The sequence below is a fragment of the Molossus molossus genome, unplaced genomic scaffold (assembly GCF_014108415.1).
Source record: "Molossus molossus isolate mMolMol1 unplaced genomic scaffold, mMolMol1.p scaffold_m16_p_4, whole genome shotgun sequence".
Lineage (NCBI taxonomy): Eukaryota > Metazoa > Chordata > Mammalia > Chiroptera > Molossidae > Molossus > Molossus molossus.
Genome location: NW_023425377.1, coordinates 110,042,942 through 110,068,429, shown reverse-complemented (window position 1 = coordinate 110,068,429; position 25,488 = coordinate 110,042,942). Strand labels below are relative to the sequence as shown.

Genomic DNA, 25,488 nt, shown 5'->3' with positions numbered 1-25,488 from the left:
GAGTGCATGCCTTTCACACTGGAGCCAATACACCTCTTGAATGAATGGTGTGTAAACAGAGGATGGATCTTTGTGTACTCACACCTGACCTATTTCCCAAATGAACCTGGAGCAGCTTATACGAAAAATGCAAACAGTGCAACTACATCATCAATAAAGTACAATGATATATGTTTAAACTATTTGCAATGCACCAGATCTGCCCAAGACAGAGATGATCTTAAAGGAGGTTTGAGCGTGAATTTTAAGGAGGAACATGTTTAATTTGAGAAAATTTAAAAAAATTTTTTTAGTTGAGAGAGTTAAAAATAAACTGAAGTTAAACCAAGGACTTTTTCAGCAGGAAGGACTCTTGATGATCGCTCCCAGACAGCAGTTTAGTGAGGAGCAGACTAAGTGCCGGAGGCTTCACGCCCTCTGCTAGTGCAGGGCAGGGGGTAGGGCCAATCTCTGCACTTCTGTGCGGTGCTCTGCCCTGTTGTCTGTCTATAAACTCATGAAGCAATACCACCAAAACTTCACTGGGCTAAAAAAGTAAAAAAAAAAAAAAATCATTTTAACTTACTTGCTGTAACTCAAGGAAGGTATTTTTAAAAAATAAATGTAATTATTTTGTGGGCTTTCAAATCAAACTTTCTCTTGTTAGATCCTATGTAACAATTTGCAGAAAAACAAGGTAATTTGCAAGTGGGCAGTTTTTGCATCTAGACCTTACCATATACATAGGAGTTCAAGATGCCAGGTGACTCAGGGTGTGCCTACTCCGTGCATCACCACCTCCACTCCAGGTCTGCCAACCCTCTGGTGCACACCTGGGTAAGAGGACCCACCCTCCTTCCTAACAACAACATACGCACCTATTTAATATCTCTTAGTAGAATTTCTTGGGCATGTCTCTCAAGTGCTATTTTAGGGAAACAAAAAAACTATGTGAGCAATGGATATCACTGGGTTTATCTGTTGTTATTAACATTGATATTATCAATGCATATAGTGTTTTTTTAAATCCTCACCCAAGGATATTTTTCTATTTATCTTTAGATGGGGGCGGGGGACCAGGTAGAGAGAGAAACACCAATGTGAGAGAGACACATCGACTGGTTGCCTCCCAAACAACCCCGACCAGGGCCGGGGACTGAACTACGACCAAGGTACATGCCCTTGACCGGAATCAAACTATGACTCATTGGTCCAAGGGCCGATGCTCTAACTGCTGAGCCAAGCCAGCCAGGGTTCAATGCATATTTTAATAACTGTAAGTGTCCAATAAAACTAAGAAGTCTGACATCTAGAGGCAGTCTCAATTTGAGTTGCTGGGGAAATTGAGATCGGCAACAGATAGTTTTGAATCTTGATGAAAAAGTGAATTTTCTAAGCAAGTTCCTGAATGTGATCCTTCCCAGATTACAGCCAGAATAACCATGGACCTAACGGGAGTGTCAGGAGAGGTTCCCTCACTTTCTGGAGTTTCTGTGCTTTTGCAACAATGTTAATGACATCATGTCAATATGACAGAAAACAGCAGCCAGACACCCGCTATCTATGGGCCCAGGAAATAGTCTTAGACCTCAGATGGAGGAGACCAGCTTGCTTCTAAGCATATTTAAATCTTATCCAGGAAAAGAAGATGTTTGGGAGATGCTCTCGCTGAAACTCTCCTTGTTATTTCACCAGGAGCCTGGCATCCTGAGAATCTTGTTGGCCTTCCACAAAAAAAAAACACTTTGTCTTTAAAATAAAAACCATTTATTTTTTTCTGAGCTGCAACAGAACAGTAGCTTCAAAGAGAATGGAGTCAATGCGTGACATTTATCTTTATAGCAAACGGACATGATCTTCCTTCCATCGTGCCCCTTCCAGATGCCGGTGCAGCATGTGCCCGGGCTCAGGTCACATGAAAGAAACGTCCTCCTCAACGGTCACGTCTCTCTTGCAGGAAGAAAAGCTACCAAGTCGTGGACTCTTTAAGGAATTAAATACACCATGACCTGGCAATAACTGAATCCTATTTTGAAAAAAAGGAGTAAGGCCAGACCTAAAAGACACTTATTTTTTTCATGCTCTGGACTTCCCTTGACCTAAAGAAGGTCAAAGAAATGCCTGAGTCTAAATTACTCAATGCATTGGCTTTTCCAGCACATACCTCTTTGCAACCCTAGAATCAACTTGATATGCCCTTTTTGCAATAGTTTGAGAAATAGCTTGAAAATGGAAGCCCTGCCTGCAGTCGGGATGGTGTGTAGTTTATTTTTGTGGAGTCCTTTGGGTTATTATTTGTTTATGTAAGTTATTAAGCAACAGAATCGGAATTCCTTTCTCTGCTGTGAGAAACCAGTCCACCTATCTAGTGTGAACTAAACTAAGACTTCTTTCTAAGGTAAAGGGGAAAAAATAAAACTATGAAATGTTTAGAAACGTGGGCGACATCTCTCACCACATCCCCACAAATGCTTTTTAGGAAAAGCCAGGTGACCTCCGGATCCAGAGCCCAGGTTGCCCAATAGTAGTACAGCGTGTAAAGGGGAGGGGAGGGGGCAGGTGAAGAAGACACACCTTGCCTTCCACTCCTCAGATTCAAACATCAGTGATCCACGTAGCACCAACCAAATCACCTCTCTAGGATATAAAGGGGAACAACTGAATCAGCTGTTCTATCAACTCCTCTTAGCCCATAACCCAGCTGGGATGCTGGGAAGTGAAGGCATCCGCATCAGCTGAAGAGGACACAGAGGTACCCCCTCTGCCACTTCCAATCCACACAATAGCAGACAGAACTTGAATTTAGGATGCGGCCATATGGACCCAGGGGACGTTTTTCGAGTGACCATTTCAAGGGCCCTTGTGTTTTTCTCTGCAGTGACCTTTCCTCTTGTGAGTTTTACAAAACGAGTGACTGTTTAATGCAGTTACTCCATCGGTGGAGCTGCTTCACCAAGTCTCGGAGGGGGAGCACAGGCGCGAAAACAGGGGCACAGGTACCAGTCAACAGCAGGGCCCCGATCCGAGAAGCTCCCCTCTCTCCACTTTCCATTTGAACACTTTAAACATTCATTGATTAAAATATTAAGTGTTTCAGCAATAGAATAAATTCGGTAAAGAAAAAAGAAAATAATGTCTTATAGATCTCCATATTAAATCCTGCTGAGAAACTCGTTCAGATGTGCATGAACTCAGTGCATTTAAACCAAAAAGAGAATACATCTCCCTCGGGTGTCCATCTCACTATGAAACAGGCAGAACGTCCCCCCTGCCCTGGAAGCTCATGACCTCTTCCTCATCTTTACAAGCATCTGGTCACGTGAGTAAAAAAATTATACTTCATAAGTATTGCTGGTTATACTCTGGACACTTTAACATGACAAAGGCACCAGTTTTTCAAGAGGCACAATTTTATCAGTTACCTGTTTCCAATTCTTCAATCAACTAAAGTTTATTAAATTGATATAAGCTTTTCCAAGCAACCAATGTCCCAGTGAATTTACAGTGTAAACACCATAAATACATTTATTCGATAACCAGAGGCGGAAAATACTTCTAAGATTACATTTTACATAGAGCTAGGCCTCTCGTTCTGATTCCATCCTACGTAAAGTTTCCATAAATGAAGAGTGATTTATTCCACAGCAAGACTTCCCTCTCCTCTTCTCTGTTTCCAAATTTCAGCCATTTCTCTCTTTATTTTGCCAGATGGCAGGTAAGAAGTGTGGAGAAATGAAACTCAGAACTGATAAACACTTCAGGATTTTATTGACACTGTAGAAACTCTGGCGTGAATGATTTGGATCGCTTAGAGTCATGAAAGTTCCAGAGATCCATTTTCCTAGTTGCATTCTGCTGTTTACACAAGTTTTCAAGTAATTATAATTAGTGCATATAGCTCACTCAGCAATTTAAATGGAAATTCGTCATAAATGCATCAAATTGATGTTTGCTGCGATCATTCAATTATTTGCCATTCTGAACACTCTTCATCAATGCAGCCACAAATAATCAGAGCTGGCTAGACACACAGTGTTTATACTGATGAGGACACACAGAGCCTACTTCCTGTTCTAGTCTGGCAGGATATCCTCGGGAGACATCTGAAACCCCATTCGTCCACCTCCAGGACCATATAGTTATCATGCACACAACTGAAAAACAAACCCGTCCAAGCAATGATGCCTCCACTGTGAGAACTCAAGTGAGTGAATGTCTCCCTCGGACAAGGAACTCGCGCTATATGACAGCGGCTTCTCCTTAGGAAAGATTGTCCCCATGAGAAACACTTAGGATTCAAATTTTCCACATGCACATCCCTTCGGAATCTGATTGGGCTGGAATAAAATAAAGCACTTGCAGGAAATGCTTTGATTGTGTCTGAATGACAATACTCTTCTCTAATTTCTTGTCATGCAAGAATTCTGAAGAGCAGGATAAGTGGAAAGGGCTTAAATTCCACAAAAAGGTAATAAAAATGCTAACATAAAAGTATAGAGTGTGATAAATTAGGGCAGAGTAGTTACTGATTATACAAAAGTCCATTTGTGATGGAGGCAGCAGGAAGGGTGGGCTCTCCCTTGTCCAGTGTTTCAATAGCAGTTTTTCCCCCTATGTTCAGCGGTGCCACGCACTCCATGACAAAGATGCTTTGATCTTCCCCCATTAAATGTATCTTGTATGGACCTAGCCTGAACCTGATAATGAAAAAAAAAAAATTCATTTCTATGAAAGGGAGGAGAGTCCTGTATATCTCTGAGATTATTCATTACCTTTCAAAAACGAAGCCATTTGTGAAGTCTTTGTATCACACACACATGAAAGACCACTACGCTGCTTATTTAAAGACTTTGCTGTGCTCCTGCTTTTTTATTCCCGCCACAGATCAGATGGGGAACCCAACCGAATGAGGCAGAAAAAAAAAAAAAAATGAAATCAGAAGACTTAGCAATTTACAGTCAAAAGGACGAACATGACGATTGAAATAAAAGATTCCATACCTGAGTTGGAGGGTTTAGAAACCCTTCCCTTAGGAACCGGGAGTAACAATAATTCCAAGGATTGTGGCGGTGGTGGCGGTGGTGGCGGCGGCGGCGGCGGGGTCACCTTTTCTTGCTTCTTCTCTGAAGGCGGTGGCGGTAAGGGGTCCTCGGGCACCAGGGACGACTTCTCAGCCAGAAGACTCCCCGCGGCCCTGGCGGCGACCTCCTTGAGCAGGGCGGCCGAGGAGGTCATGGAAGCCAGGGAAAGGAAAGAGCTGGCCGGGGGGTGTTCCTGGCCAGGAGTCAAGCTTCTCTCACTGACTTTCTTGGACAAAGCTGCCAAGGTGGAACTGGCAGACTGGGAGCTAAAAGGGGAGGAAAAGGACTCAAATCGCATGGTCTCCTCAGTCCTGGAGAGAGACTTGTCCTGCAGAACGGCATTGGCTGCAGCCTTCAGTTTTAGGATGGCTGAGTCGGGGGACAGGCCGCAGGTGGTGGTTGAGTTTGGCAACCACTTACCTTGATTCCATATAAAACGGTTACTTGGAGTGTATTGGTCATTCTGTTCCTGCTTCTCAGCCAACTTCCTGGCCAGAACACTGAGCTGCTGGGCATGGTGGGACGGCGGGGAGAAGGAGAGGTTGGAGCCGACGTTCACCGGGGACTCCACCCTGCCGTTGGCCGTGGCTGTGGCGTCGAGTTTGAGGGACCCGGCCTCCAGCAGCCGCCTCAAGTTGCTGCTCAAGGGTTTCGTGGAGCCTGGGGAGTCATCTTCGCACAAAGAGGACACGCCGGGGGAGAGGTGATCCTGACACTGCAGGGAGTCTCGCAGGACGTCGCCGTCGAGTGCTGCCAGCTCCAACGTGTGGCTGCTGGGAGTGGCGCTTCCCAGGGAGGTGTCGGGGGAAGTGGACTGCTCCTGGATCCGGTCCTCCAGGGACAACTTATAGTTCTCCTGCACTTCGCCATAGGATGCTTCTGACGGCGTCTCTGAGGAGTTCCCATACCAGTGCTCGCCTTCACTGAGTTCGCCCTCCGCCTCCTCCTGCCTACTAACATCTGGGGGAATCAAGAAGATCAGGTTTACTCCCAAAGTGAGCAACAGGCAAGTCTGAAGACATTCAAACGGCGTTGCCGACATGCTTCCTCTTCCCTTCCACCCAAGAACCACATGAAAGACAGCGGCGACCCGACGAGAATGTCAGGTGCTGAGTCAGACAGCCTTGGCATCAGCCTGCAAGAAGGTGAAACGCTAAACAGGCAAAGGTAAAAACACACCCACCCGTGACATGTGTTCACCTTCCTATTAATCATCCCGGATCACTTGAAAAGGAAAAGGAGGGAAGAGAAAAATAGATCTTCTACAGAGGTCACCGCTGTTCTCAGTGCCGGGGGGGGGGGTGGGGGGGTGGCGGAAAGAAGCTTGTCCCCTTGTGCAAACCAGCACAGTGTCACGAGTCTCGAGTCAGAACTAGTGCGGCAGCACGTTGGCCGGAGACAAAGTGCGAAGTCACTTCCCCACCGTCTAACTCCGTGGCCTCAGGAAAGTCACTTAGCTGGGTTGCCATAAAGGGCCATTCATTGTTTTTTTACTTAAGTTTATCAAAAAACGTGAATACCTGCTATATAGTATAACCAACTTCACCCAGTTCGTGCGCAGCTTAAATCATAATAAACATGTGACATCGTTTTGGAACAGTCAGGTGCTATATAAAAATCGGACCTCGTCAGCAAACCCCATTCACACTACTGATTTCCTAAAGTGACCCTACCCACCACGTTACGCCTGCTGCTTGGTTGAGAGCCCTCCACCTCACCCCAGGCAGACATTAGTAATCCGTTCCCTCGCTCCACTGAGTCCTGTTGAATTACTGTCTATCCGTTCATGTATCCGTCCAGCACACCCACTCTCGGGCCCGGCCCCTCAGCCCCGGTCTGTTGGGACTCCTTGCCATTTCAGAAGCACCGTGCTCAAAATATTCCTTCTACCTGGAATGTCTTTCCCCAGAAAACCTGAATGTCCAATTCTGCTCATCCTTCGACACTCAACCCAAAGGCTTCCTCCTCATGACTCTCCCCGGAACTCTCAGCCAGAACTGATCCCTCCTTCTCATGTGTTCACTCACCGAGTCAACAGTTGTGGACTACCCGCCGCACGCCAGGACTGTTCTGGATTGAACAACAATGAACAAAACAAAGATCCTGCCTTCTTGGAGCTTACATGTCACCGGAAGAAGACAGCTGTTAAAATTATTAAATTGGTAAATCTTAAAGTCAGCCAGAGGGTGACCAGCGCTTTGACAAAAGATATAAAGCAGCACAAGGAGGCTGGTGGGTCATGGGCAGGAGGTGAGTTGCAGTTTTAAATAGGGGGTCAGGGTGAGGCTTCACTGAGGCGGCGGCCTTTGGGCAAAGACTGGAAAGAAGTGAGAAGCTGTTCATGCAGGGCCGCTGGAAGACAGTCCCATGCAGAGGTGTCACTGTGAAGCCCTTGTGCGGGAACATGCTTGGCATGTCCGTGGAACAGCAAGGAAGATCGTGTGGGCAGAGGAGGGTGAGTGGGGGTCAGAGCAGCAGAAGTCCGAGCGAGAGAGAGCTGTGAAGGGGGCTGTGCGTATCAGTGGGACACTGCCAACTACTGAAAAGGCCTTGAGCATCTGGTGAAATTAGGAACCGCTGGAGGTTTGGGGCAGGGAGTCCAGTGACGTGACTTACATGTTCAAAGGTGTTCCGGCTGCTGTGCGTAAAAGAGAATCGGGCATGAGGGCTGGGGCGGGGAGACCAGCTCGCGGGGAGGGCAGTGGGTGAGAAGCCGCTGATTCTGTGCATGTTTTGAATGCAGGGCCAACATTCCTGTGCTTTGTCCGCATTGATTTTATATCACTCTCAAGTACCTGTCTGCTATCGGTCTATCTCCTGAAAGGCAAGTGGTGGTGCTGGAGGCAGGGATCTTATTATCTGCCCCACACTTGCCCAACACAACACCTGGTCCCTAGCAGAGTTCAGAGGATGCTCAAGGATTGAGCCCAAATCCCCCACTGTGCCAAGTTTTGCTCTATAACATGCTGTCTTTTCTGAATAGAAATAGCTAGAACTAGTAATGCATGAACTACAAGCTAATACATTGATCTTCCCATGCTAGTTGGAGAAGACATGTCACAAATGACAAATTCTCTTTCACTGAAGTTGTACAACTCCTTCCTGGGAGCCTTTATTAAGTTATCAAGAAAATGTAAAATATCAAATGGTATTTGTTGAAAAAAAAAGTAGATAAAATTGAATTTTCTCTTTTAACAACAGTCTGGTTCCTTGTGATTTGCCACATTTCCTTCTTCCCACTTGATGTCAGCATTTTTCATCTTTCCTGAAACCGGCAGGACCTTGAACTACTCATCTCCCCAGTGGCTACTCCTGGAGATGCTTTTTCCCAAACACCAAGCAGTCCACATCGATTTCAACAACTGGGCTAATGTTTGGTTCCTCTGGCAAACCACCTTTCTTGATGTCAGATTAAACATCTCATCCTTCAGGAGAGTCACGTGGTTTTAAACATCGTCACAGTGAGAATTAGCTGAATATCTCCTTGAAGACTCTCTTCTTGGATCTTTATTGATACTCACTAAATGAACTAGCACAGGAACACTGATGATTTCGAAGTAAATACTGTTAGATTACATTTTTGTCAAACGAGAGTAGCTCTGGAGAGGCAAGACTGGTCGAGAACCTCGCTGGGAGGATCGACTAACCAGGCATATATGAAAGCAGGTTTTTGAGAACCACAAAAAATTACAGTCACATGTCCAGGCCTGTCATTTTACTGAGACCATTCAGTACTATAAAAGTTACCTGGTTGGATCAAAGATACGCAACTGTCTAGTGCTCATGCCCAACCCAAGAGCTCAAATTGCTCAGCCCTTGGCTCGGCCTCCTCGGAGGGGCCTCAGTGCGCCGCCCACCGGGCGCCCTGCGATGACAACTGCCAGTGAGCTGTGTCTGCACAGCTGCCTTCCCACCAGCCGCCCATCCTTCTACCCTCTTCCGACCGAAAGGAGCAAGAGAATTCTCTTAGATAAGGACAGTATTCACTCTTTATCTTGAGATAAATACCCATTATTCCTATACCCTAATCTCTCCATTCCCTCTCTGCCTCTTCCTTGTTGCAGTCAGTCAAATATTGATTCAAATGCCTAGAGAATCAGCAACATCGGCTGGCAAGGCCCCAAAGGCAAAGCCTCATCTTCGACCCCTCCCCAGACGCCCTCGGTGAGCAGGATTACCCCTTCAAACGTGCTGAAGCGGGTAAGCGTGTCAAAACTGAAGGAGTCGTCGACTCTCCAAGCCTCTCCGGCAGTGATAAGGAGATCCGAACACTCTTGAATGATACAAACAGCTGCTATCTACGTTTACAGCAACCTTCCCAACCTTGCTGAAACACAAGCCCCAAACGAAGCCTTTCTTTTTAAATAATTTTTCTTTACTGGTTTTAGAGAGAGAGGAAGGGAGAGGGAGAGAGAGATAGAAACATCGATGAGAAAGAACATTGACTGGTTGCCTCCTGCATGCCCCCCATTGGGGATCGGGCCCACAACCTGGGCATGTGCCCTGACTGGGAATCGAACCAGTGACCTCTTGGTGCAGAGGTTGATACTCAACCACTGAGCCACACCAGCTGGGCTTAAAAATCCTTTTTTTTAAACCTCACCTGACGACACTTTTCCATTTTTGTGCAGGTAGAGTGGGAGGGGGAGGGAGAGAGAGAGAGAGAGAGAGAGAGAGAGAGAGAGAGAGAGAGAGAGAAACATCAACGTGAAAGGGACACATCAAATGGCCGCCTCCCGCACAACTCTAATCAGGGCCGGGGATGAATCACAACCGAGGTACCTGCCTGTGATCGGAATCGAACCCATGATTCATTGGTCCATGGGCTGATGCTCTAACTGCTGAGCCAAACCGGTCAGGGCAACAAAGCCTTTCTTAAGCAGACCGGTTTATGTCCTCTACAGTACCCGGACAGTTCCCCAACCATCCATTCTTCCATTCTTTGTGAACATGAACACAAGAGATACACTCTCTTACAAACTGCATGCAAACTTCAGATACGTAAAGAAAATTTTAAAACTCATAGTACTCTATTAATCGCTCTTCCGAAGATGCTGCTATTGAAATTGAGGTTATTCAAGTAATAAACCACCAAATAATTACAATGCATGGCCTAGAAAGAGCCAGGCCAGGAACCTGCGGAGAAACAGATCTGAAATTATTCTGGCATCACCTGAGGTCAAGCGAAAGGTGGGGGAAGCTCTCCGAGAAATGCATGCAGGAGACGTGGGCACTTGCAGAGGTTAGAGCAAAGTCGTAAGCGGCTCAAACAAATATGCTTGCAGATCACAAAACAGCAGCAACGAGGATTTTCTCCCACAAACACTCATTTCCCCCTCTGCGGGGCTGCTCTCCATTTTCACATTCAGTGTCATCAAGGAGGCGTTCTGGAAGTCTGCACGGGTCCATCTGTGAGGGGCACGCCTTCGGCAAGGTCCGCAGGACCCCCAGCACCTTGGACAAAACATCGTGAGAAATGGTTTTCTCATCTGGGAGCTCAGAACAAAGCATTCCTGCAATCCAGGAGATTCATTTGTTGGCCACCACCAACTCTCGAAAGAGCAAGGCTTTACTTTTCAGTTTCTTTCACAATCTGTGAAGCCCCTGGGCTTGAGCAAGACAGCTCCCTTTTCCTGTCACCAGCAGGGAACGGTGGCACGTGATCACAGAGCACTGGAAACGCGTCCTGCGCAAATCCACCCACCGTGGATCCGACAGCTCTCCTAACCAAGGCTCCCAGGGAAGCCTCTCAACAGCCGATGTAAATAACTTCCTCCTAAATACATTATTTTTAACCTTCAGAATAGGAAGCGATTTCCGTGGCTAAATTTGCAACAACCTATGTGTCTCACAGCCAGGTTCACACTCATTCCTGTCAACTTACACAACAGTCTGTCTTTGTGTCTTTCACTTGGAATCAGGAGCCCAGAGAATTAAGAATAGACACGGTGCAATTACAGAATGAAAATACGCTGAATAAATTTTGTTTCCATGTGGCGACAATTTCTCCTTTGGGGGAGACAAAACAAAATTCCACTACCTAACACATTTATTTATAATTCAGTTCCCAAGTAGAAACTCAGTAACTCGATATCTACAACGCTTGCTGCATTTTTTTCAACTCACTTCCTTTTCAGTGTGAGAGTTGTAATCAGAGGCATTTAATTGGACCAATACTCATCTAAGATCCTGGTGCAGAAAGATCAGACAGGAGAAAAACGTATAAGAAAGACATCTATTAATTTACATAACCATTCCCAGCAGCCGGCCCACATGAATCTAACCAGCAAGTTTGAAGAGAACAGGCTCAGCCTCCTGGGACTCACCTGGACGGAGTTGACTCGGTTTATTTTCTGGCAACCAACACCCTCTTCTCATGACCACAGGTGTGTTTACATGGTAACTACAAACTCACCTTCTGGTTCATCTTCATCTAAAAATCTTCCAAGTTTTGCCTTTCCACCGAGTACATATATAGAGCAAAACACCTATACCTATCTTTTCAGGCTATGCTTCTCTATCGGTATCATTGCTTTTACCTCTAATACCTCCCTCAAATCATACCAGCAACATATATATTTTTTTTATCCTCACCTGAGGACATTTTTCCATTTTTTGTTCAGATAGAACGGGAAGGAGAGAGAGGAGGAGAGAGAGAGAGAAACATCGATGTGAAGGGACACATCGAGTGGCTGCCACCTGCACGACCAACCAGGGCCGGGGACAAACTGCAACCGAGGTACGTGCCCTTAGCGGAAACCGAACCCGGGTCTCTCTGTACCGCAGGCCGATGCTCCAACCGCTGAGCCAAACCGGCCAGGGCGATACCAGCAATATTTTGATGCAGCTTTATATAGCATTTATCGGTTTGTAAAGTTTAAGGAGCTGTATATAAAACTTATTAGCAAAACCAATGCTAATAATTGATTTAATTAAACAGCCATTTACTGAGCATTTACTATGTTCAAGGAACTGCCCTCTGCAGCAAGGGGACTCAGAGGTGCAGCAGGCTCAGGCCCAGACGTTTATAATCCAGAGTGTGAGGCCTGCCCAAGCCTAGGAAGCACAAAGGAACTGAGCAAGGGTTGTGTGTGCACAAAAGAGGGAGCGATTAGTCCCAGTGGTACAGGTGGCTATGGAAACAGACCTTGAAGGATGAAGATTTTAACAGATGATATCGGAAATTCACTAAGAAGTGGACTTGCTCCTCTGCAAATGATCAAACGGGAAATAGCCCAACCATGGAGCAAGCTAATATCCAGGTGATAATTGTTGGATAAATCAACGTAATGAAAACATTTTTATATTCTTAATTCCTCACATTTTAAAAAGACACTATGTATTGGTTTGTTAAGGGTAGATTTTTCCAATCGTCTTACCATACTTACTAGGAGTTGGTGGTTTTTACAGTCCTGCTCAGCGCCCTGCCCACAGCAGGGGTACTAGGACTCCTGCGGTTGTAATGACTGCCCGGACAGCAGGGAGCCATAGCTCATGCTCTCAGCCCTGTACCAAACACCGAGGAGCACAAAGAGCTACAGGCAGCCGCAGGGTGTCAAAGCATGCTCAGGGCACTCTCTCATTGGTTCTGAGTCTCTTCCATCAGAGGTCAGCCCCATCCTCTCGGGCTGCCTTTCCCAGGAGGCTGACAACCAGGCTGCACAGGTTCTGGGCTTTCGCTCTCAGTGACTTACCACTCCGGAAAGGTCCCTCCCTTCTGATTGGCCTGTGAGAGGTCATGTTCCGCCCCCGGGCCCTATCACTGAAGCCAGAGGGTGGGTTCTACAATTGGCTCCATGTGGGTCACAGAAGAAAGGAGAGGGAAAGAGAGGCCAGGGAGACTAAAGCTGTGACCTCTCTATGCTTAATAAAGGTCGAGTATGCCGCACATCAGGACCCATTTTATAATTTTAAGCATAAAACATATCCTCATTTAGGCTGGTTTCACCTGCCAATTTTAAAATCACCCCTTTGTAGCTTGAAAGCCTTAGCACATTCCCCCCACACCAGTTCTGCTGGAACCTAAGAGACCGCTCAGGGGCTCGGGGCTCCAAGTCCCCAGTCTGAGTTCAACGCACGGGATGGTAATCGGCTCCGCAGGACAAAGCCTCAGAGATCAGTTATTGAAACATCGATGCCCAGGGCTTTCAGCGTGGCCAGGAAGAAAATTTAAGAACTGCTAGTTATTTAAAACTCCCAGGGTGGAGAAGACAACCAGATTCCTGTCACCAGTCCAGCTGGGGAAAAGGTGCCCTGAGGGCATGGGGGAATGGCAGGGAGTCTGGGAGGACGAGTCCACAGGCTGAGCAGGGAGGGCTCGGGGTCAGGATGAACATTCTGCACACGGCAATATTTTCAAATTATTGTTTTAAATGTCCATGAGTAAAAGAGAGGTAACAAAAATTAACATACCACTCTTTATCTTCAACGTGAGTTCCAAATAGTACCTAAGCCATTTTTTATATTCTTATATAAAGTTGCTTATTAGTCAGATCTTCCAGTGGCCGAGGGACTACTCAAGCTCCTCCATCAAACTGCCCATCTCAACATCAAGGGCAACTCCTCCATCCGTACAAGTGCTTAAGCCAAAATCCCTGCAGCAGCCTTGACTCTGCTTTCTGTTATGCCCCACATCTAGTTCGACTGCAGATCTGCTTGATTCTACCTTCAATACACACTACAAATCTTGACACTTTTCACCATTTCTACACCACTACGACCCTGGTATAAAGCACTGCCACCCTCACCTAGACCGTGGCAATAACCCTCCTTATTCATGATTCTCAGTCAGCAGCCAAAGTAAAGTTTTAAAAAATATTTTATCAAATTCCACTACTCTCATCAATGGTTTCCATGTTTCTCAGAATAAAACCTGACACCCTTACTTTGACCTCAAGGCCCTATATAATCTGACCTCAAGTCCTAAATAAAGCAGACTCTTGCCTCAGGACCTTTGCACTTGCTGTTTCCTTTGCCTGAAATCTCTTGTTGTTGTTGTTGTTGTTGTTAATCCTCACCCAAGGATATTTTTCCATTAATTTTTAAAAATAGAGTGGAAGGGAGGGAAGGAGAGAGATAGGGAGAGAAACATCAATGTGAGAGAGACACAACAATTGGTGGCCTCCTGCATGACCCCAACCAGGCCCGGGGACAAACCTGCAACCCTGGTATATGCCCCTGACTGGGAATTGAACCCAAGAGCCTTCAGTCCGAGGGTTGACGCTCTAACCGCTGAGCCAAACTGGCCAGGGCCTGACATCTTTTTTTTTACCCCCCAAATAGCCACGTGGTTGATTCCCTTTCTTCCTCAGGTATCCCCTCAAACATCACTGTTTATTAAAGTAAAAGCTCCACGAGAGAGAGGGTTTTGTACTGTTTGCTGCTGTACCCTTAGCACTTAGAATGGTACCAAACACAGCTGATGCTCAGTTATTATTTAAATGTATATGAATAAGAAGAATGGGCTTAATCATCAGAAGGGTAGCACTTAGTTCTGAAACCGAGAACTGTTTTCGAAGTTACAAATGATAATTCTGTTTTTCTCACGTAGGTCAAACATGAAAGAGAGAAAGAGTCTGTTCTGCCAACTTTCCTACCAAAGGCTCCTTGGTGACCAATAAAAGTGAACTTCCCCCTAAGGGAAGTAGGGACTGAAGCTGAAGCCCCCTCCAGGAAGCCCCAAATTCATTGGAGTTTTAGCTTAACATTTCCAGTTACTTCTGCGCTCTGTACTCCAGCTGTGCTTGTCCTTACCTAATAAACCGAGGCGTTTCCCACAACCATCCGGGAAAAGTATTCCCCAGGACGATGCGCCACGTTTCTCTGGATACCCACCTGCTTTGGAGAAACATATACCCTATTTAGAGAAGCAAGAATGAGTGAGAAGTACTCAGCACAGTGTCAAAGTTCAATAAAGGGTGGTGATCACTGTTACTATTATCACTATCAGAAAACAGGTAGTACGAGTCCTATTCCCCCACTTCAGAGAGAAGAGTTAAAGCACAGAGGATAACTTCCCAGGGCTGTACAACTGATCTGCAGGATATCAAGAACCACAGTCCTATCTGTTGAATTTGAAGTTCATTCTACGAATCACTTTACAGATGGAAATGCCTTGGAGCGCTGGTCCATATGGTTTATCTCCAGACAGAGGCTGAGGGAGGGCCAGTGATCTGCCCACGGTCTCACAGCTGATACACAGGACTGGAGCTCAGATGTCCCAATCCAAAGGCCAGTGCTTCTACTACTAAATCAGGACGTAATCATCATTAAGTGAATGAATGAATTCTAAAACAAGGCTGGACCATAACAGGCTCCCAATAAACATTTGTGGAATAAATGAACAATTCTACATAAAGCACTGGAAACAGATCTGTTACTACGTCGGATATTTTCATAGACATCAGCAAGGTTGATCCTCACAACAATTTTATGTGCTAGACCGAAATCTCCTTGTTTTACAGACCAGGAAACCAAGGTTCCAAAAGGTTAAGGGCTTGCCTACCATAAACATTTAGTGAGTGACAAAGCAAGATTCGAAACCAAATCTTCAGAACATCTAAGAGAACATGAGTAGCTTCACAGAAAAAGTAATTTTCAAACAGCCAAAAAGTACCAAAGCTGTCAACATGTTAAAATTGCATTTGGATGGGATTAAAAAATGCAGACACTCTCAAACACGATGTGTTAAACATGATTATCATGTTTGTAATACATAGATGTGTCTCAGAGGCCACCGGGACTTTTTAGCAGCTTGCCCCCATATTAAATGGCCCCAGGCTGCTGCATTTTAAATTACTATTCCTACTTTCACAGTTCTTTTGAATTCTTTTTCTCTATTATGCCCTGCACAGAGCCCCTTCCTTCTAAATGTGTGGCTTTCTGTTTGCCATAGCCGAGATAGCAATTCCAAGGCTTATTGAAACTGTGTGCAAACCAAAGATGAAAACCTAGTGTCATGAGTTGACTTGTATCCCTCCAAAAGATGTTGACATCCAAACCCCAGCAACCTGTGAATCTGCACTTGTCTGGAAACAGGGTCTTTGCAGATGTTCAAGTTAAGATGAGGTCATTAGGGTGAGCTTGAATCCAGGGTAAGTGGTGTCCTCATAAAGGGGACATCTGGACACAGAGACAGACAGACAGACACATGGGAACAATGTGATGGGAAGCCTGGAGTTCTGCTGCCTCGAGCCAAGGAACTACCCGCAGCAGGGACAGAGGCCACAGGTCCTTCCCTGGTGTCTTCAGAGGGAGCACGGACCTGCTGAGACCTTGGTCTTGGACTCCTGGCCTCCAGAACGGGGAGACAGTAAACTTCTGAACCTCCTAGTCTGTAGCGCTTGGTCATAGCCGCCCCAGAAAACAAACACACTTAAGTTTATTAAATAAAGGCGTGAGACATTTTTCTGGGTTTGTTCACCTCTGGATTCTAAACTATACATAGTGTTAGGGTTCACAGGTTGCTGTGGTTTTTGTGTAAGCTGGGTATGACTGTACAAAACTGGCTACACTGCTGCTCGGAGCGAGGTCCTCTGCGGCTAGAAGGATTGGGAGCAGACCAAAAGGTTGTTTTTGCCCACCTCTCAACATTTGCCAAATTTCTTTCAAATAAAAGACTGAAAAAGATGTTAAGCAAGAGGAGTATTCTATTACTAGAGCTACTTAAAAATCTCCAAGCAAACAAACAAAATATATATGTACTCAGCACCACATAGATTGTAGCAAATTAATAAGAAAGGGACAGTTTAAAATACAGCACAAATCCACTGGCCCAAATCTAGTGACCACAGTCCCGGTGAACCCACAGATTGGCCACTCGCTCCTTCCCCTTTCATGCACCTCCATGTGACAAAAAGCATACAGAATCTGTCCCCTCAAGCAATCACAAGTAAATTTACCATGGCTACCATGGCGTTATCAGAAAAATTGTCTGCTAAGGCTGATAAATCGGTCGATTATCTGCTTCCTTGACTTTTATTTCCTCTTGTATAAATGTTTTCATCCCACCATTACCAATACCTGTTATAAGATGAACAATAAATTACCAAGCTACTGAAATCACCAGGAAATGCTTAATAGATCAAAAAAGAACAACAACAAAAAAGCCCTAATAACATAATAATGCATCTGTAGTCTAGGAACAGCACTCTGTAGAGAGAAAAATGGCTACTTGTTGAAAGCTAAGCCTATGCATAAAATGAGACATTCCTTCCTGGGCACATTTCGCAAGCACCGACATCATGCACCTTGTAATGAAACACTTCGTGGTCATCGTCATTCTGCGCGCCAATGGAAAATTTCACACAGTGAGTCCTTTATTTACTAAAATTAGGTGTGTGTCTAGAAGGAAAAGTGCCCTGGGGGATAAGAGATTTAGCAAGGGAGAGGAGGTGAAATTGCTTTTTATTTAGTGATTAAATACATATCGAACAAAAGCTGCAGAGGAAGCCGCTCCCCACCCCCTGCACATTCGGGAAAGGACACTGGTGCTTTGGAATTGTGACATTTTTTTGTTTTGTTTTGTACAAGAATCTGTGACACCAAAGGACACCGGTGACTAGAACTACCTTAATTCAAAGTTGACTTCAAACACTGATTTAGGCCAACAATGTTGACCTTACCTCTGACCAGGCTTCATGCCAGGGCTACTATCACGTGGTCGAATACATTCCGACTCGTCTCCTTCCAAGGGCCAGGATACCCTGAAATCTGGCTCTGTTTTCTAGTGGTCTGTCGTCCAGAGTGATGCTCTAGAGGAGAAGCTGTTCCACTTCCCAACAGCTCGATGCTTCTGGAAATGCACCGCGTGCTAAGGATGAGGGTAAGGAATCCACTCGACAGCCGCTTCAGCGCATGTCTCAACCCCCAGGTAAATGCTCAAAACACAACAATCCCTCTGGCACTGCATATGTATGGCCCCAAAGTGACCAGAGCCATGTCCTGGCAGTGACCTCTTACATTACTCTTACATCAGTTCCTCTTCTTCTTAACCCCTGGGGGGTCTATGAAATGCCCTGGTTCTGTGCTGGCACAAACACACCGCTTCCTTTCCCTCTTCGAGGGCTCCAGTCCTCCGGTCGTGTCTGCCCGCAGTGGACGAACAGAGCTCACTAGCCTGTCCTCCACCAAAACCTGCTCCTGGGGAAGGAGGATGACAACATTCTGGGCCCTGGCCTGCGTGGCTCAGCTGGCTGGGTGCCGTCTCGAGCACCGACAGGTCGCCAGCTTGATTCCCAATCTGGGCACATGCCCAGGTCGCAGGCTCGATCCCCAGTAGGGGGGTGCAGGAGGCAGCCGATCGATGTTTCTCTCTCCCTCTCCTTCCTCTCTCTCTAAAAGTCAACTTTTAAAAATCTTAAAAAAAAAAAAAAAAATGCTTTGGGCAATTTAAAGAAGTTCATTTGCAGAATATGAGTTTGAAAAGCTTTTTGATATAAATATGCTCCGTTTCTCAGGCTCCTGTGTGTTCTGAAGTTCTTGGAGAGAGCCAAGTCCTTCTGGTGTTCCCATGGCTCTCGCAGCAGACGCGTACCCTGTAAAGCAGGGTCGGCAGTCTTTTCCACGAACAGCCAGATAGTAAATATTTTAGGCTTGTGGGGCACATATGGTCTCTGCCCCATATTCTTTGTTCTCTGGTTGTTGTTTTTGTTCCTTATATTTTTAAACAACCTTTGGAAAATGTAAAAACCATTCTTAGCTCAAGGGGCTGCACAAAAATAGGTCACAGTTTGCTGACCCCTGCTCTAAAGAATAGGTGCTTTTTCTCTGTAATAAAAGCGGAATGGGGCGCTAACGCACTATGGGAAATTCAGAGGTCCGGCAACCAGTTCCATCACCACCTTCTTAATCCAGCCACTTGTTTGAGTCACTAAGCCTCTCTGTGCCTCTGTTTCTTGACCTACACAATGAAAAGTTGGAACAGATCAGAGATTTACAGGCCATACCTCAGGGGCCCTGGGACTCCAGGGAAAGGCGTGGCCCTCCGGATCCATCCCTACCTCCCACCTCATCAGCACAGTGGTTCTGATCTTGTCTACACAGTGGAGCTCTCTGTGAAGGCAAGGTTCCCGCTATTTCTTTTGGCTTAGTTTAAATTTTGAAAAGCACTGTATTAGATGACTGCACTAATCTTCCTGGTGCTAATCCTCGATGAACCCAGTATTGGACTATTGATCTCTTTGCAGTCATTTTATTGGGAAGTGTCAGGGAAATAGGAAATAATTTAAAATCCTATGCTGAAATATTTAAAGGAAGAGAAACAAAAGCAAGCAAAACGTTTCTCTAAGGGGCCGCGCAGATGTGGAAATCCACCAGGTCGCCACGTCAGAGGCTTCCCGAGCCCCACCCCTGCTAAGGACGGTTCATTCTCGCCTTTCTCTGGTCAGAGCTTTGAGGGAAGCAGGACGGTCTGGCAGCGGAAGGAGCCCTACGCTGACACTTGTAGACCTGGGTTCTAGCCTGGATTGGGAACTTACTAATTACATTAATTCCTGATGTTTATTTAACAAAAACCAGTGAGCCCACTAAATACTAACCCCCAGACTGGGTGTAAGGAATCCAGTGACGAACCAGACAGATGTGGAACACTCTGCCCACATTACTCCAAACCCTAATCCATAAAGCAGGGTCAGGTCATGACACCTGCTCCTTCTCCCATCCACAGGTAGTCCTGCAGAGATGGCAGAACATTTGCAAACTGCAAAGTACAGACCTCATAAACCAGGAAACTAGATTCTTCTCTTTTTAAGTACAAGAAATATATGCAACTTCAAGAACTTCCCAAATTGGTCAAATAAGACCACAAGCTTTGGCACCTGATACTCCCACCCGAACTGGGCTCTGCCTCCAAATAGACCCACCTGACATCCCCATGCCCATTCTCTTATTTGTGGAATAGGATACTGATACCTGCAATTTCACAGGGTAATTGTGAAGGGAAAATCAGAATTAGGTAAGCAAAGCACCTCACAGAGTTAACACTTAGTAAATAGGTTCCCCTTCCCCTCCCTCCTAGGCACCTAGAAATCTCAGATGAAAGAATATTTTAAGTGGAAGGGCTTACCTCAAAATTGTTGCTATTGCTACCCAGCTCTATATCATAATCACCTCAACCAGCGAGGACAGGAAACTTCTAGTTGTTACGGCCATGGAATCCAGATGTGGAATATGCCCAGTCATCAGGAAAATCTTACAGTCTTGGCACAGTTTGAGGACAGAGAGAAAGCAATAGCCAATAGCTGAGGGGAAACTCTCCAGTCTGGAATGTGCCACAGGCTTGCAACCACAGTTCTCTCTCGCACTGAGCCTGTGGCTCCCCCTGTGGTGAAGGGCCATGGCCTCTGCTCTTCTCGGCCAGTCTCCTCCAGGAGCACGTGACTTTTTCCAGTCATCTCTAGGCCACATCCAAGTGCATGATCACCCCTACCCAGCCCAGTTGTACAAGTTAGGCAAACCATTTTCTCATTTCTTTTTTTTCTTTGGTACATGCCCCTAGCGGGAACCAAACCTAGGACTCTCTGGTCCACAGGCTGACGCTCCAACCACTGAGCCAAACCGGCCAGGGCCCATTTTCTCATTTCTGACAGAGGAAGACAGCAGGAGATGTTCTCCAAAGTCCTTTCTAACCCTAAAACCCTTTGATTCTGTGACCCATTTTTAACTTCATTCATTCATTCATTCATTCAACAGTGTTTAGGGAATACCTCCTATGATTCTGCAACTCATTCTTAATTTCATTCATTTGTTTATTCAACAATGTTTATGGAACACCTCTTTGAATCTGTGATCTGTTCCTAACGTCTCCTTTCATTTATTTAGCAATAGTTACTGACCACCTATTATACACCAGGTACCATTATGTGCAAGAATGTACAAAACTGAATAAGAAATACCCCACACCCTTAGGAAGTTCACGGCCAATAAGGACACAGGTGAATGAATAATCATAATGCAGCATGGAGGTATCACGAGCGACCCCTAGGAACCAGGGGAGGGGACAGCTAATGCTGCCCAGTCAGTAGTAGGCGAGGAGGCGAGCAAGAAGGCTTTTCAGAGAACTGAGTGTTGAAGGGTAAGAAGGTTAACAGGCAAATCAGATGGGTTGAAGACATCCCAGGAATAGAGAAAAGAATATGCCAAAATAAAGAGATATAGGCATGATGGTCTGTAAAACAGATAGTTCAATACGAATGAAATAAAGAATGTATAGAAGGGGGGAAGAAAGGAGGTTCAGATGAAGTATCTTCGATACTTTACTAAGAATAGCACACTTTATCCTTTTAAGGAATGCCTAAAAGATCCTAAATAAGGATTATCTGGATTATATAAGTGTTTTGGAAAGACTACTGTGAAGACGGGATTATAGAGGCGGGGTGGAGAAAAGTAGGGGTGAGACTGCAGGGGAAAAAAAGGTCTCAATTCTTCTGGGAGGAAAGCGGTGTTAGGAATGGGCACAGTGAGTTCTGGAGATATCCTGCAAGTGGAATCCAACAGACTTGGTGATCAGTTGGATGTGGGAGGAAAGGAAGAGGATGGCATCTAGGATTATACCAGAACTCTGTCTTGGGCAGGTGGGTTAACGGTTGGTGAGAACAGCAAGCAACCCGGGAAGAGAACACAGAGGACCAGGAGCCCTCTTGGCTCTCCAGGCCTGAAAGCTGCAACCACTCTTACATGCAACCAGGCCCTCTCAGGATGAACCGTGCTGCACGCGTGGTGCCCACTGGCACTCTCCTCTAACGGGTACTGGGAGGTCAGAGGATAAACAAGGCGCATCTTCATAGACCAACGATGCTACACATATTTGTGGAGAAGAAAAGTAATTTAACTAATGGGGTTATTTTAAAACAGACGTATTATAGAGTAAAATGCATGTTTTCATCCTAATTTACAAACAGAAAGAAAGACTTCAAAGATTCTTCAAAGAAACCTCACAGAAGCTGAGAACCCTGGTGAGGTTAAGGGTTTCCTGTCTTCAGAGTTCTCTCCGCCTTTTGGGATCTTCAGAGAAAAGGTTCACAAAATGTGGCATTATAATATTATCAAGTAAGACGGAAGAAACACAAACACAGACACTTGGCATTTCCATGCCTATGGTAGACACGTTAGCGTAGTGGTTCTCAAAGTGTGCTCTGTGAACCCCTGTGGGATCCACAGGAAGTCTCCAGATCAAAACATATTAACATTAAGATGTTATCTGTCCTTCTCACTCTGTTGACAATTGCACGGATGATGCAAAAGCAATGGTGAGTAAAATGTTGACACCTTAGCTCCAATCAAGGTGGTTGCACCAAGTCATACTGGTAATTGCTGTGTTCTTCACCCCCACAAACTCACAGTAAACACACAAGACAAAACAAAGAAAATAACCTGGCCTCTTTCACTTAACAATGTCTTTGAGGAAGCAACAGTAAAAGTTATTAATTTTATTAAGGACTGACCCTTGAGTAAACAGCTTTTGAATATTATCTGATGTGGTGAAATGCGTGCACAAAGCATGCTCCCGTGACTGAAGCGCAGCGGTTGTCTCAAGAAAAAGAACATGAGTGATTGAGCTGAGAGCAGACCTAGCCACTTTTTTCATGAAATTTCACTTCTCATTGAAAGAATAACTGACAAACTTTGGTCATTCAAATTTGGGTATTTAGCAGACTGTTTCTGGAAAATGAAGTATGGCTGAAAGTTGAACAAAAAATTGACAGTATTTGTAGCCAATGACAAAATTCAATCTTTCGGGCATGAATTAAATCTTGAAAAACCCGTATCCTACACTGGGAACTTGACAGCTTCCCCACACAGACTTTTCAAATTAGATCAGTATTGATGTTGATGGGTTTTTTACATTGTGTAATGAAATACGTCAACGTTTGGTAGATCTACTAACTCAGTGGACCAGTATTATTTCAAATGACCAGTGCTTGATGTGACATGTATGACAATCCATTCAAAGTCAAGCTACAGACCAGCAGTTTTTAATGTCATAGAAGACCCCAAGTTCATTGAAATGTTTTCAAATTTCTTATCACAACTAACCTATAAGAAGCTACCTCTGTTTTGAGTCTTGGCACAGTGGGATAGTATCAAAGACTATACATAATTACCAGAAAAGGCTATTACATATCTGTTTGAAGCTGGATTTTCTTCAGAGACCCCATCCAAAACAACAAGTCACAACTGACTGAATGCAGTAGCGCAGATGAGATCTAGCTGTCCCCTTAAGCTAGACATTAAAGAAATTTGCAAAAATATAAAATGCCACACTTCTTACTAAATGTTTTTTTGAAAAAGGTATTTTTAATATAAAAAAATATGCTATTTATAGTGAACACAAAATGGCTTATAATAATTATTTTAATAATAAAAAAAATGTAATGTCTTAGTCATATAAGCTCTCTGGAGTCCTCAGTAACCTTTAGAAGGTCCTAAGACCAAGATGTTTGAGAACCAGTGTTACGAGAAATTTACCCTCAGGCCAAAGTGAGACAAACATGCATGTTCATAACAACACTGTTCCTAGCAGCAGAAAGGGGGGAATGAACCACACACCCAGTGTGCTATATTTCCACAATGCAATGTTAGAGAGCAATGAAAATGAATGTGCCATAGCCACATGCATCAACATGGGCACATCTCAGAAAGACAACAGCTGAATGAAAAACCAAGGCGCCGAATGTGTGCTGTATGCTAGCATTTTTATAAATTTCAAAGACAAGCCAAACTAAATACAGGAAAGCTATTGAGAAAAAGCAAGAGAAACAATAAAGAGAAACTTTAAGAAAATGGGAACAGGAGTACAGGAGGTTTGTGTTGGCACATTTACAGATGTTGGTTTTACCATTATGCTTCATTCTATATGTATAAATGTTAGATATATTATTTTGGTAAATAACACATCCTTTACAACCTTCAAAGGGAGGTACTGCATTAAAGCTGTCCTTGCCAAAGGAAAGCAAAGAAGGAAGGAAGGGTGGAAAGGGGGTGGGGCAAGCCTGGCAGAGGGTCTGCAGCCCTGACCTCCGAGAAGTCCATCACTCGGGCAGGGCTCTTCCAGACACCTTCAGAGGCTGTATCCACTGCCATAATCTGGTTTGGTTTTTCAACAGCCCTCCCTACTTAAAAATGCCGTTTCTCCCTTCATCCTCTATCTCCATTGTTATCGCAGCGAAACTACCACATTTCACAGCTGATCTGTGTCATATGCAAACCACTAAATTTAGCAATCATATACTCTTATCATCTGGGCCAGCTCCACTATATTTTTCTTACCTACTCTCCTTACATCATTAACATGACCCCACTGGTTCCATAAAGTTTCTCTCTTAGTATCTCTTGCACACTTTTGGTCTATTTCAACCTCCTTTGGCTAATGCCATTTCTTCTGTTTGCAACGTTCTCCCGCCTCTTCTCAGGATCTAAATCCATCACTTCCTTGGGGATGCCTGAAACATCCCTCCTCTCCAAGCATCTTTTACCCTTCACTCTTAACTCCGAGTTGCCGCGAACATTTACACATCTGATCCCTATTACATTGTCTCGTACTTGTTGGCATACTGATTTGTACTTATCCTCTTGTGATTGTTTTGTGTCAACATCTGAAAGGACAGTCAGTAGAGACTGCATTCTATCTATGTAAGTTCTGTGAACCAGGTAAATGCTCAACTTTTTCTTAATGAACACGCAGCAAATAAAGCTACAACTCTCAGCGGTCAAATCCTCACTGCTCTACCGTGACACCATGTGTTGACATATACCCTTATTCTCAAAAGGCTTTCAATTCATTTTACTGAAATGTGTTTTCCCCTGCTGTAGGAACCGATTTCCCATTTTATAATAAAACCCAAGAAAAGCAACATTTACTTTATAAAATTCTTTTTCATAATATTAAAAGACTTTAAATTCACCATTTCTCCTCCCCATCCCACCTCTCATAACTTGAAGTCCTTAGAAAATCACCCTTGGCGGGTGGCTGAACCAGCTTCTTAATGAACACAAGATGTTTCATTTGCGGGCAGTTTTTTTTATTCGACAGGCCCTTGACTTAAAAAATCAAAGTTATCTTTCCTGTAACTTCTCCTGTATTGGTCCTATTCTGTTTTCTGCTCAGCATTCATAAATCTATGAAAATGCTTTTCAAGCCGATTTTTAGGTATTTGTTTCTCTCTTTTTCTACCCACTTGTCTCTGATCTCCTTGGAGCAGCTCTCTGGATCCCCCGTCCCTGGCTCAGAAATGCTCAGTTCCTGCTGTATTCAATGAATCAATGAGTCAATGAATCAATGAATCAGTCAAGTGTCAGTCATCGGACACAAGCTGAGAATTTAGGATGAACAACCATTCAGAGTAAGTTTACTCCCTTTTTCACTTGATAGAATTTCACATATTTGAATGTAGTTAACATGCATGGTTTTCCTCCACCCTCACTCTTGTCT

The 25,488-nt window shown here is 44.8% G+C and overlaps 1 protein-coding gene across 1 annotated transcript in view; it reads right to left on the bottom strand.

Annotated features, from left to right (window-relative positions):
- The window catches only part of ZNF827 (zinc finger protein 827), a 161,233-nt gene that overhangs the window by 123,896 nt on the left and 11,849 nt on the right, over positions 1–25,488 (bottom strand). Inside the window, exon 2 of the mRNA XM_036241328.1 lies at positions 4,980–6,020. Coding sequence (XP_036097221.1) covers positions 4,980–6,020 — 1,041 coding nt within the window. The remainder of the gene's footprint in view (positions 1–4,979; positions 6,021–25,488) is intronic.